Here is a 15,131-nt window from a genome sequence, read left to right as displayed (position 1 = left end):
AACATAACTCAAAAGTAACTGGGAGGGAAAGCATTTCAAGCTGGCAGAAATTAATATTAGACAACTTTAATGCCATATAAAAATGGTTTTCTCAATAAAATTCAGGATTGATATCATTAATTAGAACATTAATGAAGGTTGAAACTTTCTTCAATAAAGAGGGTAATTAGTAACACTGTTACTGTAGGAATCCTGTGCAGTAATTTTTATTCCCATTGGGTTTTTTGGGAAATGAAGCGAACATGCCATTTAACATTAAATGTAGCAAAAATGTTTCTATTTGGAGGTATACTTTATAACAGAAACACAACAACTGAAGGCAGTAATTAAACTTTCATTTGCTTCTCCTTGACTAAGGTTCTGCTGAATGTTTTTCATAATTGGACAATAATGTTTTTTCAGATGACAGTGAGCCCTTCACTGAGGAAGTGTGGTCAAACCAGCCATTTCTGTGATATAGGATGCCACTTCTATCTAAATTTGCTTTACAATTTAAAGGATTTAAAAGGTTTTTAAGCCTGCACTGATTCTGGGCTGAGATAGGAGAAGATAACACTGCCAGATTCTCATTAAGGTCTGCCCTTCTATGATATATTTTCCTGGATTTTGGTAGCAATGTAAGTATGCCAGTGAAAAAAATTACTGAGTTTCTATGAAGCATTTTGGTTCTTGAACTACTCATTGTTTTTTTCTTTTCCCTTTGTTACTCTGCTTCAAGGAAAGGGATACCCAGTTTCTGCTAGATTGTTATGAGAGCTTTATCTAATTCATATTTAAAAGCACTCATTATGCTTAGATTTTACTGATACCATCTTTACATAAGAAATGCAAATTCTTAAAGCAGACACAGAAGTCTGTGCTGCAAGACCAGTTTCTTTGCTTGTTTGTTGTGGTGAACACAGACCAGTCAGTAAACTGCATAATTTTATGATCATGGTGCACAGTGCAGCATCTTTTCTCCTCTAGCTATTCCTGCAGCTGCACAAAACAACCTGCTGTGGATGTCTCAGAGCCAGAAGATTCCTCTGTTTTACTTTCATTAAGACATCACTTTTGCTAGCATTCTGATTCTTCTTGTTCTTTATTAACAACATATTTGTTCTTGTTAGTTATTTTGTTCTTGTTTAATTAAGAACATTTGTTGTTCTTTAATTACGAGCTTTATAAAGACATACACATCATGGGTTATTTTTTCATTCTTTTAATAATAATGATGATTAAAAAAAAACCTTGTTGCAATTACTTTTCCATTTTATTACCACGGTGGATTTTTACAAGGGGATTCACCAAGCAGATTTCTGGAGCTCTTAATGGAGTTGAAAGAGTGGCCCACGCGCGTCGCGGCACACGCGCAGCGCAACGCTGAACACAAATCACACACACGCAGGGAAAACAAGGCACTGCTAAGACTGTACAAGTAATAAACCACCAACAGGTCGCCGACACATTAAAAACAGCTTCTCAAGAGCCGCCTAGAGCCGTGCGCGGCCGCGGGGCTCCGTGCCAGGCCGCCCTGGCGCGTCCCTCTTGCCGTAGGTGTTGGAGCCCACGTTGGTGGGAGGGTACAGGGCGCCCACGCTGCCGCTGGAGCGCACCAGGAAATCGGCCAGGCGCTGGGTCACGCACGTGGCCGTGTTGCATTTCCTCTTCTGCAGCTGGTGGCTGCCAAGGTGGGGCAGAGAGAGAGGCGAGGTTAAGCCGAGCCGCCAGCGGTCGAGTGTCGCGCTCGCGTTTCCCCCAGACGAAGGGTGGAAAGCGCGTGTTTTGGGATGGGCTTTTTCGCCAATATGAAAATGAATGTTGTGTGTGTTAGGTTAGAAAGTTGTGTAGTGTTGACATTTTAACGGTATGGTGAATGTAGTTTCGTAGTTAAAAGGTAACTTTTGTAGTTAAAATAGGAACTATGTAGGTGGAATGTTTTATTTTTAGAAAGGGATGAGGTGCTCCCAGCGGATGGCGGCTGCAGGACACCTAAACCTTTCAGAGAAAGAGAATTTATTGCTCTTTTATCAGGAGAAACGAACTTCTTCCTGCCTTGTTCAGTAAAAAGATGCCATTAGGATTAAGAGGAGAAGTTGACAATTAGCAGACAAAGTCCTGTGTTTGAATGGAATTTATGCATCATGTATGAGGTGTATGAATATGCAACAGGCAATTGTTTTTAAGGGTTGGTCCTCTGTTAATGGGTGTCCTTTTTTGGGCTTGTGTTGCCCAGAAAAAGGTACCCGGATGTCTGTATCTCTTTGTTTTTATTGTCTCATATTGTCCTAATCTCAATTGTTCAAATTTTATTACTATAATTATATTACTATTGTTATAACCATTTTATTACTATTAAACTTTTAAAAATTTTAAAAACAAGTGATTGGTGTTTTTCACATGAAGAAAGGAACGATGAATCTGACTCCATGTTCTGAGAAGGCTAATTTATTATTTTAAGATACTATATTATAATAAAGAATGCTGTACTAAAATTATACTAAAGAATACAGAAAGGATACTTATAGAAGGCTAAAAGATAATAATGAAAACTCGTGACTCTTACCAGAACCCCAACCCTGATTGGCCAATGAGTCAAAACAACTCACAGGAAACCAATGAAACAATCACCAGTTGGATAAACAATCTCCAACCACATTCCACATGTGAGCACAACACAGGAGAAGCAAATGAGATAAGAATTTGTTTTCCTTTTTTTCCCTGAGGCTTCTCAGCTTCCCAGGAGAAGAATCCTGGGCAAGGGGTTTTTTCAGAAAATATGAATGTGACAATCGAGTGCGCCGCTCTTCACAGCCACTTCAGCTCTGCTAACGTGGGAGTTCTTTTAGTGTGTGCACAAATACAGGAACGTTAGAATCTTCCCACCACCTACTTTGTGCCTGAAAAAAATCCTTGTGCTGGGTGCTATTATCAGTTTTAATGATGGGGCTTATTCAAATGCAGAGACCTGAACAGTCATATGTCGTTTTTATTGATACCCTGCACAGCAGTTTATGACACCCAGAAAACCTGTAATGATAGTATAGGTAAGACACTAAGTGAAAGCAATGACTAAATGTTTAACTTTCAGCTGAACTTCTAAATCTATTTAGAGCTCTTGCTGATATCATGAGGATTACTAACATCATGATGATCACTAACATTCATTTAGTTCTCGTGCTTGCGCAGAATCACCTCCTGCCCTCACTGAAGTGACTGGTAATATTCCAGTCCCCACCAAGGGGGCTAAACCCCAAGGCTTTCTCCCCTCTGCACCACACCTCATCAGAGGTAGCTGTACCACTTAGGATGCTCTTTAGCCCTGTCTCTCTAGCACTGAGCTCTGACTAAACTGCCACATCTTTTTCGGAACACCAACAACCTGGAAGTTCTGTTGTGAGAGATAATCCTTTGCTGAATGATACTTTGAAAAGAATGTTCAAGGAGGAATCTGTGTTTAAAAGTAACATTTTATGATCTGTACCAACAGACCATTTACAGTAGTCCGTGTGAAATTTATGTAGCATTAGGTTTCTTTAAAGTTGTAATAAAATGGTTAGCTTAAGAGAGCTTGGATTTTAAGATTTGTTCCTTAGACTGCTGTGTTGTTCCTTCAGACAGAGATACTTGCTTGCTGAGATTGCCTACTGAGTTATTGCTTTTTTTCTTGGATTTCTTCATGTTGATATGGCATGAGTTAGACACCACTTTGTGGCTCAAATATACTGTGAAGAGCAAGAATATCCCATTTTCAAAGTCTGAGCAGTTACCAATAAGTTCCTTTCCTTACTGATTATTAGATCTATAATCTCAAATGTCATGTCACCTTTTGAAGTTATTTGTATTGATCTAAAAATCCAAGTAGAACAGCAGCAGTGTAAGGAATGTCTGTATTATACTGGTTCTTCATTATTAGATATGCAGCAGTTTTTAAGCAATTAATATTTTAAATGTGTAATTGCATTAAAAGAAAATTGTTGGACAGGGTCTTTATATAACCTCTCATTGACTTTCATGGGTATTTCTACTGGTTTCAACCAAGCCTTTAACATACAAGCTTCAAAGAGCAGCTGGTTCTCCCAGAGATCCTGCTTTGTTTGTGGAGGCAGAATTCTCTTTTCCATCAAAGCTACAAAATCAAGTTGAAAACTCCAGCCCTTACTGGAGCTGCTGGGTTTCTATCTCATGTCCAGCCTGGCTGAACCCACCACCCCTTTAGCTTTAAATGAATATTTGCTGCCAGTATACAATTCATCAGTGAGACATGTTTTTTTAGCTTTAAATGAATATTTGCTGCCACTAGACAATTCACTCAGTGAGAGGTGGTTCTGGGCCCCAGGAAAGCAGATAAGGCACACCACACTCCTCAAGGTGGTGCCTTGTGTTTGAATATTACTGTTATTTTGGGGGGTTTGTATTTATTTTTAAAGTGATAGCTGTAAAAAGTGTGAGAATTTCATCTCTGTTATAAGGTATAAAATTTGTCATATAATAGAATTTTTAAAATATATATTCAAAGACAGAGGAACAGGCAACTATATATACACATGTATTTATTGAATTCCTCTGTAACAGAATTGTCATTGAAAGAAATTCACTCAAAAGCCTGACCAAACTAGATGAACCTGAAGCTCTCCTCCCACCTTGATGATTCTGTGAAAAGTAGAATGGTTCAGTGCTGCTTATCTTTTAGTACAAATTGCTAATAAATCTTGAAATGGTTTTTATTCGTTAAAAAGTTGCCTGAAATTGAATTTATGAATTTATAAATGAGAATGTGTTTCAGAGAAGTGAAATTCTATCAGAACCATTTTCTTCTTTTCTTTCTTCCCGTGATTAAATTAATATTTAATTCTGTGATTTTAAAATTGCTTAATTACTGAAAGCATTTATACTATAAAATAATTCCACTCTAGCAGAGCAGTAGTATTATTAAGAAGGGTATGTTTTCTTTTTTTTTCCCCTCTTCAGGCTTGGAAATCTGACAAATTTTTAAAAAGAAAGGCACTTGCAGAATACACCTCCTTTCTTCTCAAGGTAATGTACTATTTGCAGTCTTTGTAATTTATGAAAGTGTTATAATTGCAAAGTGATTAAATGATTTGTAACTTTGTCCCTGGATTTCACTTTCTACCCTGAATGCTTTGATCTTTATGTTACAGAAAAGCTGATCTTTATGCTTACAGGCAACCTCTGTCTAGTAGAAGGATATTTTCATCTCTTTTTTTGAGAAAAACAGCTGAAGTCTCTCAAGTAGCAGGATACCACTGGAACAAAGTTTGCTCCATGGTTCAGTCTGATGTGGCTGGAAGAAACAAGGGAAATTCAATACCTTTTTGTCTTTGCTGCTGGTTGTTCTGGCATTTCCTCACTGAGTCCTGAGAGTGTATTCTGTGACATTACAGGCAACATCCATCCTTGTCTCTTGGAAGTACCATCAGCTAGATCATCAGCCACAGACAGTAATCTGTGAGCAACAATAAAACAGTGAGCTCGAATAACTCCGTTTTTATAACACGTGAGACATGAAAGCAAAAGCAACTCATGCAATAGTCTGAACACCCTTTTCCCTAAAGAGAAATAAAGATGATTATTTGTTACTCACCTCTCAATAGGTGTAGCTTCCAAACAGCTCAGAGCGACGGAAAGTGCAATGAAGAAAACTGGCAGCTTTAGGTTGCACATCTTTCCTGCCAAACTTTCTGCAGAGAACAATGATTCAAAACTGAAAGCTAACCCAAATACTCCTCAGCATCTCCTGTTGTTGATGCCCATTCTGTCCTAAATCAAGAGCAGCTAGTCTTTTTCACAGGCTGGAGTGAGAAAAATGATCCCCTCAAGTTTAGTGACACAACTCAGTTTCAGAAATACAGCTCTCAGCAGTAAATGCTCATTTTCCATCCAGTAGCTTCAATCCTATCCCTTACCTCTGGTTTGCATTCCCTGACACATCCCAGTCTCAAATTCTGCTCCCCAGTGCAGTTTACTTTAAAGATGTCTTAGCCTTTTCCTGAAAAATGCTCTTGATTAATAATAATATTGTGCTTTTTGAAGCACATCTGTTCCACTGCAGGTAAAGTAAGGAAAAAGGGAAATTATTTACCTTTTTGTGGCCACGGATCTACCTGGAGAAGGCAGCGAGCCCTCTTGGTTAGCAAGAAGTGTGCATGCAACAATTCCACGCTTGCATCTAGCTCTGGAGCATCCTTTCCCCTCTTCCTTTCTGGCTCTTATATATCCTTGACACCTTTCTCAGCTCTGACATCAGGCAGCACAGGGAGACTGTCGTTAGTTCCAGAGCCTGCAGACAGAAAGTGCCCCGGAGAGGAGCAGAGGCAGCTGGGTCATTATTGCACTAGTGCATGGGGAAAATATTCACCTGCTCTGTGCAGGATGCCCTGGTGAAGGTGCTGCAACAGCATCCTGCACATCAGCAACGTAGCCTCTGTAGATTTTCCAGCTCCTGTAAAATGATGAGCTGCTGAGGTAATATTCCCTGTGGGTGTTTTCGAGGGCTAAATAAGGTAACAAAAGTTACAGAGCAAATGAAACGCCAGGCCACCGGTGATTGAAATGAAGGAAAAGTCTTCCATCAGAAAAGATGGAAGAGTTGAAATTGTGGAGGTTTGCTGGAGAATATATAAAGGAAGAAAAGGTGTCTGAAGGGAGAAAAGCTGTATGACAAATAAGAGTGAAAGTTGTTTAAATTGACAGCTAGAGTTCTCATTCTGGGTAACATGGTAGAAATCATGTACATTTACTAGTCAGGTCTAAATGTCAATGAAAATTCTGTCACTATGAATGTAAAATCTCCTGTTTTACTAACACAGGTGGATTCTTTGTCACGCGTGAAAATTGAGTCAATTAATACTTTTCAGAAGGCAAAGACTCGGAGTAAAAAGCCAGGAAATTCAGAATAAAACTACCTGTGCAAATTTATTTCTCTAGCATGAATTGAGTATGGTTCAGGGAAAAATGTACAGCTTTTAATAGACTAAATCCAGTGTTAATGAATTACCTAATTGCAGATTTCCAAGGATACAGATTAGAACCATTTATCTCGGATTTCAGTGGAAATTAGGCAAATCAATTTTTTCCCCCTCTGTATCCTAAGTTTCTGCTAGGTACCCCAATGCCTTTGGAAAACAGTCTTTTAATTATTTTTAAAGGACAAGGTTCTGGCACAAAAGCTGAGCAAAATTTCTCTGTGATAAGAAGTTACCATGTGCATCTTTTCTGCCCCCAAGAACACGAATTCAGAGCTCAGAACTGCTTCAGTGCCAAGAGCATTGCCTGAGCTGGGAACCCCCTTCTTTGTTGGTTTAGTCTGTAGTAGCAGATTTTCCTTGCAATGGCTCCAGTTCCAGCGCTGGCTCACTTCAGGCTACTCGAGGTGAATACAGAAGGAATATTTAGCTGGGATAGTAGCTCCTCAACTTCATTACAACAGTCTGCAAATGAGGCTCTAGAAAGTGACAAAGTATTTTGTTGATTGCTGTAGATGCTGCTTTGGGGTTTTTTTTCTGTGTTGTAGTTGGTTTATTTTATTTTTTTTTTTTTTTAAGGGTGCTACTGCTGGATAATTTTTTTCTCTGTTTTTATATGATCATATACTTCTTTTCACCAGGTTCCTGTTATTTCCTCTCTGGATGGACAGTCCCAGTGTAAGAGAAGTAAGTGCAGTATTTTATCTTCACCATGACAGTAAGTTCTGTGCAACATCTGAAACAAGTTTTTCTCTCCAAAGACTCCCTGTAGAATTTGACTATGATGAAATAACATTCTGGTGTTAATTTCACTGTGGCAATTTCCCTCCTCTGAAATGAAGGCATGATTAAACCCCTCTTACAGTGATTGTATTGTGCTGAAAAACAATTGTACAGGTACTCTGACTGAGGATTGACATCAGCCAATCTTCCCTGCTTGGATATTGAACTTGAAAATGCCTTTTTGTGCTTTTTCCTGGGTGGAAAGAGATCTGTGTGCCACTGACACTCAGCAGTGGTCTTAGCCCATGTGAGAGATGTTTCAAATCCTGAAAAGCAATGGATAGAAAAGTTTGTGTTTAAGATTTTAAAATACTTCACTCAATACTCAGAATCTCTTCTGTTTTAAGGCATCTAAGAGTGGTTTCTGTATCAAACTTGAACCAAGCTATGTCTTGAGAGAAGTAAAATGAAATACCAATTTTCAAATAAATATTGATCCCAAATTCTAATTTCAGCTGTCCTGCAAAGTAGACTGGGGGGGAGCCACGAATGCTTTGAGAGAAGAACAGAAAGGCAGCAGAGTGCATTGTGGAAGTGAAAGTGGGCTCATGATGTCCCAGGAGCATTGCCAGCCTCCTGGGCTGCACAGCATCTTGGCAGGGTCAGCAAGAAGTCTGTCCAGCAATTAGTCACATGTAAAGTTAACAAAAGTGAGGTTTTGCAGCTCCTGCTGCAAGTCCTCTTAAGCAGGAGTAGTGTTTTCCTCCACAAACAGGAATGGAATATTAAATTGTGGAATCTCTTTGACAGCAGAACAGTTCATAACTCGAATTTCAAGAGGCTGGCACTAAATACTTCACAGTCAGTGCCATTCAAGGATTGGTTGGAAAGCTGTTTTTACCACTGACAAAGTTCCTTAACCTTGATCTTAGGAAAAACCCTTTATTCCTGTGCATGACAACATATAGCTGTTGACAACATAGAGTTCTCTGACATGTGTTGTATCAGCCTGAGGAAAAAGAAAATCAAGTGGTTTTATTAAAGAAATCTGTGATCAGCTTTATTCTGAGTAGTAGTGGTAATTTTAGATATTTATACTAAAATATTTAAGTCTTTATGCAAAGATTTGTTTAATGAATTGTGCCTATAAGAGGGCGACACCAGAGCTGAGGTTCAGAAACTATCCAAATCCAGAAGACAGTTTTCCCAGTTCCCTGATTCCTTCTGGAAGCTGCCTACACACTGTCTGGAGCTGCAAAATGCTGCTCATGCTGTGCACTGGCAGCAGAGGAGCAGGGAACCAGCCTTGTCTCAAGGGTCTGCTGCTTTCCTGTCCCCCAGGACAGGTGGGACGTGTGTCACTAAATGTCAGTGAACAGAGACCCTGGTGCCTGTTTCCAGTGCAGGACTCCAAAGCAGCTTAGCTGGGCTGTGCCTGTTTCTGCTTCTTGCCTCCAGCAGCAGCCTTGGGTGGCTGGCTCAGCTGCAGGTGTTTACACTGTGGGCCTTGAAACGCAAATTAAATTAATTCCACCAGGGCTGCTTCAACTCTCTTACGAGCTCAGTGCCTGGGAGTGAAGGTTGTCTCCCTCTTTCTCCCATTTACCTTTTCCTTAGGCTGTTCTTGGCACCTGCTGGGCAGCTGGCTCCCACTTCTAATAGCTGAGTTCTACATTTGCTTCATAACATTAATAAAACACCTTAAGGCTCTTGCTCGTGGATGTGTCCCCCCAGTTTGGGAGTGTCAGAGCCACGTTCCCTGGTGCAGGCACTTCCCCAGCTGCTGCACAGCTGTGTGAGGCAGATGTCTCCAGGAAATCACCCTGTTGCTCAGCTACCAGGAGCTGGAAGTGTGTGAATAACTGGTGGATTAGTTGGCCTGTTGTATCGAAATGGAAAAAGGAAAGGTTTAGTCATTAACCTGCAATTTCAATTTCAACTATTTCAATACTTATTTAAGTTTTTTGAATAAACCAGCAATCAGAACAGCAGCAGCATTACCATCCATCAGTGTAAACATTCCAGTAATGACACAGAACTGTGCCTTGTAGCTGTGAGCTGAGCACAGTGTTTAATGCAATTGCTTATAGCAATTTTAGTAGCCTTTCAATCTTTTTTAATTAAAAATAAAGAAACAAACAAACAAACAAAACCCCAAAAGTAAAGCATGAAAAGTAGGTTTCATTGATAGTGTCAGCACCTCTGAAAAAGTCAAAGTACCCTATATGGCCAAATCTGAAATTAGAAGAGTAAATCAGGTTTTCTGCTGTCATTTTGTATGTCCTAAAATATCCAGGACTGACATTCATGAACCTGGCTCTCAGGACACTATTGTAACTAGCTGGTCTCTTCCAACCTAGTCATTCTGTGAATTCTGTGAACCAAAAACCATGTGGAACATCAGAGGGAGTGTAAAATCGCTTTAGACAAGTGATAATGATAGGAACCTTGATTGTTCCCTAAATTTTTACATTTGGATGGCAAAGTCTGAAAATTTTGGCTATAGTGCTCTCTTCCCAATGTTTCTTGCTTGAGTACTACAAGTGTTTGAGTACTACAGTGTTTGTACTTTGTGGTGTGTGCGAGTTGTAATTTTCTACTGTTAGCACTTAAGCTGTAACTGCTTTGTTCAAATAGTGTTTTATCAAATATGCATTTGCTAGCACAACTTTCTTTGTTGCCCCTCTTGCGTGTGGGCCATTCCAGAGCTGATAAAAATACAAAGAGCTGTTCCTGTTGATCCCAAAACTGATGTTAAGCCTGAGGAAGAAATATGTAAGAAGCAGCTGCGAGGTAAGAGGTGGAAAGTTACTCATTTCTCCCCCAGAGGAAAAAAAGATGATTCAGAAAGAAACAGTGTCCATCCATGGGATTGATGAGCAAATGAAAAGGAGTAATTTGGGTAGTCAGGAGTATTTTAAACCAATTTTTATGATGTATTTTGTTACTCAGCTCACGCCATTGACAGAGCAATGACGTGGCCTGAAAGAACTCTGGCTAATTCTAAAAAAATGATTGCTGTGAGAGTGAGCTCAGCAGCCTGTGCTGAATCAGTGCCTGTGGCTGGGAATCCCTCCAGCAGGGGAAATAAACTCCAATTTTAGATCAGAAAAGGCAGAACTGACAGCCCAGTGGTTGTGGAGTTGTAGTTCCTATGCTGTTCTTACTTACAGTTTATTAGAGTTTTAATTCATCCCACAATTTACCTTTGAGCACAACAGAAGGTTTGACTTTTTGATTTTCTTTTCCCCTGTTCCCAGAAGTTACAAGCAAAAGCAGGACTCCCTTTTGGTTACCAATGCCACTCTCAAGGGCTCTAAATATGAATATGGAATAGAAATACTGTTCTTCCTTTCTGGTAAACTGAGTCATCCATTTCTTCCTGCTGTGCTAATTCTCCTCAGTCACTTTCTGTAGCAATTTATTTATAAAGAGGTGTTCAGGTTTCCAAGATCTTGCTGGAATGTGTACCTGCCACTTCTGCAATACTACAGGGAGTTCTCTCACGTGTTGTATTCACGTGTACTTCAAAGCAGAACAAAAAGCCTTGCTGAAAGGAAGGGCAGGGTGAATATATTGAATTATAGAATGATAGAATGGCCTGGGTTGGAAGAGACATTAAAAATCATCCAATTCCAACCCCCTGCCATGGGCAGGAACATCTTCCACTATCCCAGGCTGCTCAGAGCCCCATCCAACCTGGCCTTGGACGCTTCCAGGGATGGAGCATCCATAACTTCTCTGGGCAAGAACATCTTCCAATATCCCAGGCTGCTCAGAGCCCCATCCAACCAGGCCTGGAACACTTCCTGGGATGGAGGATCCATAACTTCTTTGGGCACCCTGTGCCAGGGCATCACCACCCTCCCAGGGAAAAATTTCTCCCTAATATCCCACCTAACCCTACTCTGTGTCAATGTGAAGCCATTCCCCCATGTCCTGGCATTCCATACTTTTGTGAATAATCTCTCTCCATCTTTTTGTGGGTTCCTTTGAGGTCCTGGAAGGTCTCAATTTGGCCACCCCATAGCTATTAAATGCCAGAATGAAGTCTCCCTAAATGCTCCTGCTAGGGGGAAAAAGAGAGGAATTAGGCATGTGTGGAAGTGCTGCTTCTGATTTTAACTGTGAGAATTCTCCACCCCTTCCTCCCCACCCCAGCATCTTTGATAAAGGGCACAGACATCTGCAGAAGGTGCAGTGGGAGCAGGAGCCACCCTCTGTGCTCCCCAGACTTCTTCCAGTGCAGGTGAATCACTGGGAAGCACAAAGCAAATGAAATCAGTCACCTCTTGGAGAAACTGCTGGTTTCCAAAAGAATTCCACACAGATTCATGTCAGCCCTCCATACCTGAGGCAGTGCCTAAGTTTTAACGAAGTTCCCTTTTAAACTCTCCCACTTTTAAACTATCCCACTTTTAAACTATCCCACTTTTTTTTTTTTTCCCCTTCTCTGCAAACTGCTGCAAGAGAATGACAGCCTGGCTTTGTCTTGAAACACTCTGAGTCTTTTAGATGATGCTGTCTTGACAGCTCTGCTATTAATAGTGGCATTTCCCCCGCTGTTTCAAAAGGAGGCTTGTGCTGAGCTGAGAATCAGTCATGTTTTTAATAATTTTTCACCAAGGCTAGATGCAGTCTGTGAGCTGACGTAGGAGAATTTACGTTGCCAATACCATGAAGCATTAATTAACTTATTTATGGCATGGCATCACACGTAGCTGCAAAATAAGATAGCCCTCCTTGAAGAAGGGCTGGATTTACAGCAGGCTTGAATCACTGTGTGTGAGTGCAAGACCTGACCTTTTCATTCTGCTCGGGGATGAGAAAAGCCTTTGGTGAGCACAAGGAACACGAAGAGCTACATGATGCTGTCTTGATGTAAGAAGTCGTCAAAAATTCATTAGAAGTTTAGCATATGCATCCGAAAACATGTAGTGGGTTTTTGGTCTGTTTTGGGGTGGCTTTTACACCAAATATTGCTGTTTCCTTCCATTTAGCAGCAAATCCGTGTTTGGCCCAGCTCATCCTCGATAACAGAATTTGGGAATGGTGTGGAAAAGTCAGTACTTAAATGTGAGCTCTCACAAATAATTGAGGAGCTACAGGTGACATGGCTAGTCCAAAAGGTGGTGGTTTTTTGCAATAAATGAGCCAAACACCCAGTGGAAAATTGAAAGCATGGTGTTATTGTGAGGGGGGGGGAAAATGAGGCTCTGGAGCCTTTCAGTCATTAACACATTGAAATAGTTTCGTATTGACACATTGTGCCAATGAATGGCAACATTCCAATGGGAAAAAGTGGAAAAGTCACCTTAGGAAAGCGTTTGATTGAGAAAAGAGCCTTGTGCAGAGCAGCAGGGGGGCACAGCCCTCAGGAGAAGTGTCTTTAAAATCCATGGGTGTTGGATACCCACTGTACATTTAGAGTGGGTATCTTCAATTCTGCTTTTGATTTCAGAGTATTTTCTGTTACATCAACTACTGTCTGCAGAGGTAGTATTTTAAAAAAATTATTATTATTATTATTATTGTTATTATTATTATTAATTTATTTTACCAGGATTCCTACACATTTCCACTCTGGCTAGTGACCATGATTCTGGTGACTGAAGGCTTGATTTTGTTAATTTTCACAGAGTTCCCATGGGCTGCAAATGGCTCTTTTCATTTTAGAGAGCTATCACATGCCTGCATGCTTATTGGAACTGTGTTCATGCTTAGGATATTGTGTTTAAAAATAAGCAATAACATATATAAAATATATAAAAAAATAATATATATATAAATGAGTAGTGTCATATATAATTTCATGTCAACAGTACATTTCATACTTCATGTAAACAAGGGGTTAACACATTTTAAAACCATTTTTAGGATGTTGTCATAAGCAGCATAATCTTCATGGTGCTGTGGATCACTGCAGCCCACTGCTTTAAGTCATACATCATCCTGCTGCCTTTTATAACACTCATAACAATTTGTAGAAGCTAAAAAAGCCACTGTAGAAATTATTACCATAGAGGTGAGGTATTTTTTATCAGAAACTCTTAAAGCTACACTGTAATTTTAAGCCAGCACTTTAATTTTCACTGCCAAAAGAGGATTTGTGTGTTTCATGCAACTTTAACCTTTCTGAGGAAGAGGATTTATTTCAGGGCATCCTAGGAAAATTTCCCATGCTTTAAAAACGAGGTGTTTGTAGAAAAGCCCTGCTCACAGGTGCCTGATTCCCAAAAGATCCTGCATCTTCCCCTCAGACGTGTCACAGCTTTTAGGACTGAGCTGAGCCCGGGGTGTCACCTTTAACCCCCAGCCCGATGGCATCTCTGCACACAGAGCACATTGTCACACCCCGAGATCCTCGTGGATTGATGGGTAGTGAAGTGAAATGCCATCAGGTTACATAAACCCCTGATGGATGAATCACAGGTAATGTCATTTTTCCAGAGGAAAAGGCTCCAGAGAGACTCTGAAGCTTTGAACTGCCAGTCAGCCTGCAGTTTGTTCCTTTGGAGTATGTTCCTGAGACAATTTGCCTCTCAGCTGATGACCTGACCACACAACAAATCCCTTTGTACTTCAGCTAGGAAGTACTGCCCAAAAGTGTATAATTAGGTGTTCAACGTTCTGAAAAGCTGTTTGGACAATTGAAACATTTATGTTTCCTAACACTTAAAACCAGAGGTTTGTACAACAGAATATCTTCCACACTTGCAGCAAATTTTATGAAGAATAATGAATTTTATGTCCTCATAAATTTTGCTGCAAGGCTAGAAGGCAGGAATATGCTTTGCCAAAATAAAAGCAAAGCCCCCAAACCCTCACAAGTGCAAATCAATGTGCTAAACTGCTTTCTTAAGGCAGAAATTGTTATGACAGTATCACTGGTTTAAACAAATAACTAGTTATGAAGCCAGGCAACAATAATGTTTTGCACCTATGCAGTATTATCTCCAAGGTGTGGGTCTGAATGCTTTTTAGAAAAGTCTGTTTAGTGTTTTTATTTTTGTTTTTATTATTTTTATTGTGTTACATGGTAAAAAATTGAGGCAATGATGAGTTGAAAGGGATGAGTAGAGTGGATGGCAGAGTTGAGGACAGAAGACAGATCTGAATTGTTATTTAGCCTGCAGCTGACATGAGTTCCATTGAGGTGCAAGGGAAGGAAATCTTACTGGATGGTCAAAGTAAATCTGAATTCAGGCTCAAACTGGGCAGGGAGTTTTGTGCCTGTCTGTGTTTCTGCTTATACAGGGGTAAACATCACCCCACTTTTTTTACTAAATGCAGATGGATGCTTTTCTACCTGGTTTGAGTAGATCAAGGTCTTACCTCTGAGTCTCTCCACTAGTCTCTACAATGAGACCTTTGATTAGTTTGGTATAAACACTGCCGATATAAATGCATTTTTGATTGATGGAGAATCAGTTAAATTACTTC

The 15,131-nt window shown here is 40.1% G+C and overlaps 1 protein-coding gene across 1 annotated transcript; it reads right to left on the bottom strand.

Annotated features, from left to right (window-relative positions):
• Positions 1–1,472: 1,472 nt before the first annotated feature.
• On the bottom strand, positions 1,473–5,664 carry LOC121362672 (islet amyloid polypeptide). Its single transcript, XM_041484348.1, has 3 exons — positions 5,585–5,664; positions 5,312–5,446; positions 1,473–1,662 (listed from the first exon to the last, which is right to left on the bottom strand). The coding sequence occupies exons 1-3, from the start codon at positions 5,662–5,664 to the stop codon at positions 1,473–1,475; spliced, it is 405 nt and encodes a 134-aa protein (XP_041340282.1).
• Between the last annotated feature and the right edge of the window lie 9,467 nt (positions 5,665–15,131).

Source organism: Pyrgilauda ruficollis, unplaced genomic scaffold (assembly GCF_017590135.1).
Source record: "Pyrgilauda ruficollis isolate IOZ18807 unplaced genomic scaffold, ASM1759013v1 scaffold66, whole genome shotgun sequence".
In the NCBI taxonomy this organism is placed as follows: domain Eukaryota; kingdom Metazoa; phylum Chordata; class Aves; order Passeriformes; family Passeridae; genus Pyrgilauda; species Pyrgilauda ruficollis.
This window is presented reverse-complemented; position numbering and strand designations above follow the sequence as displayed.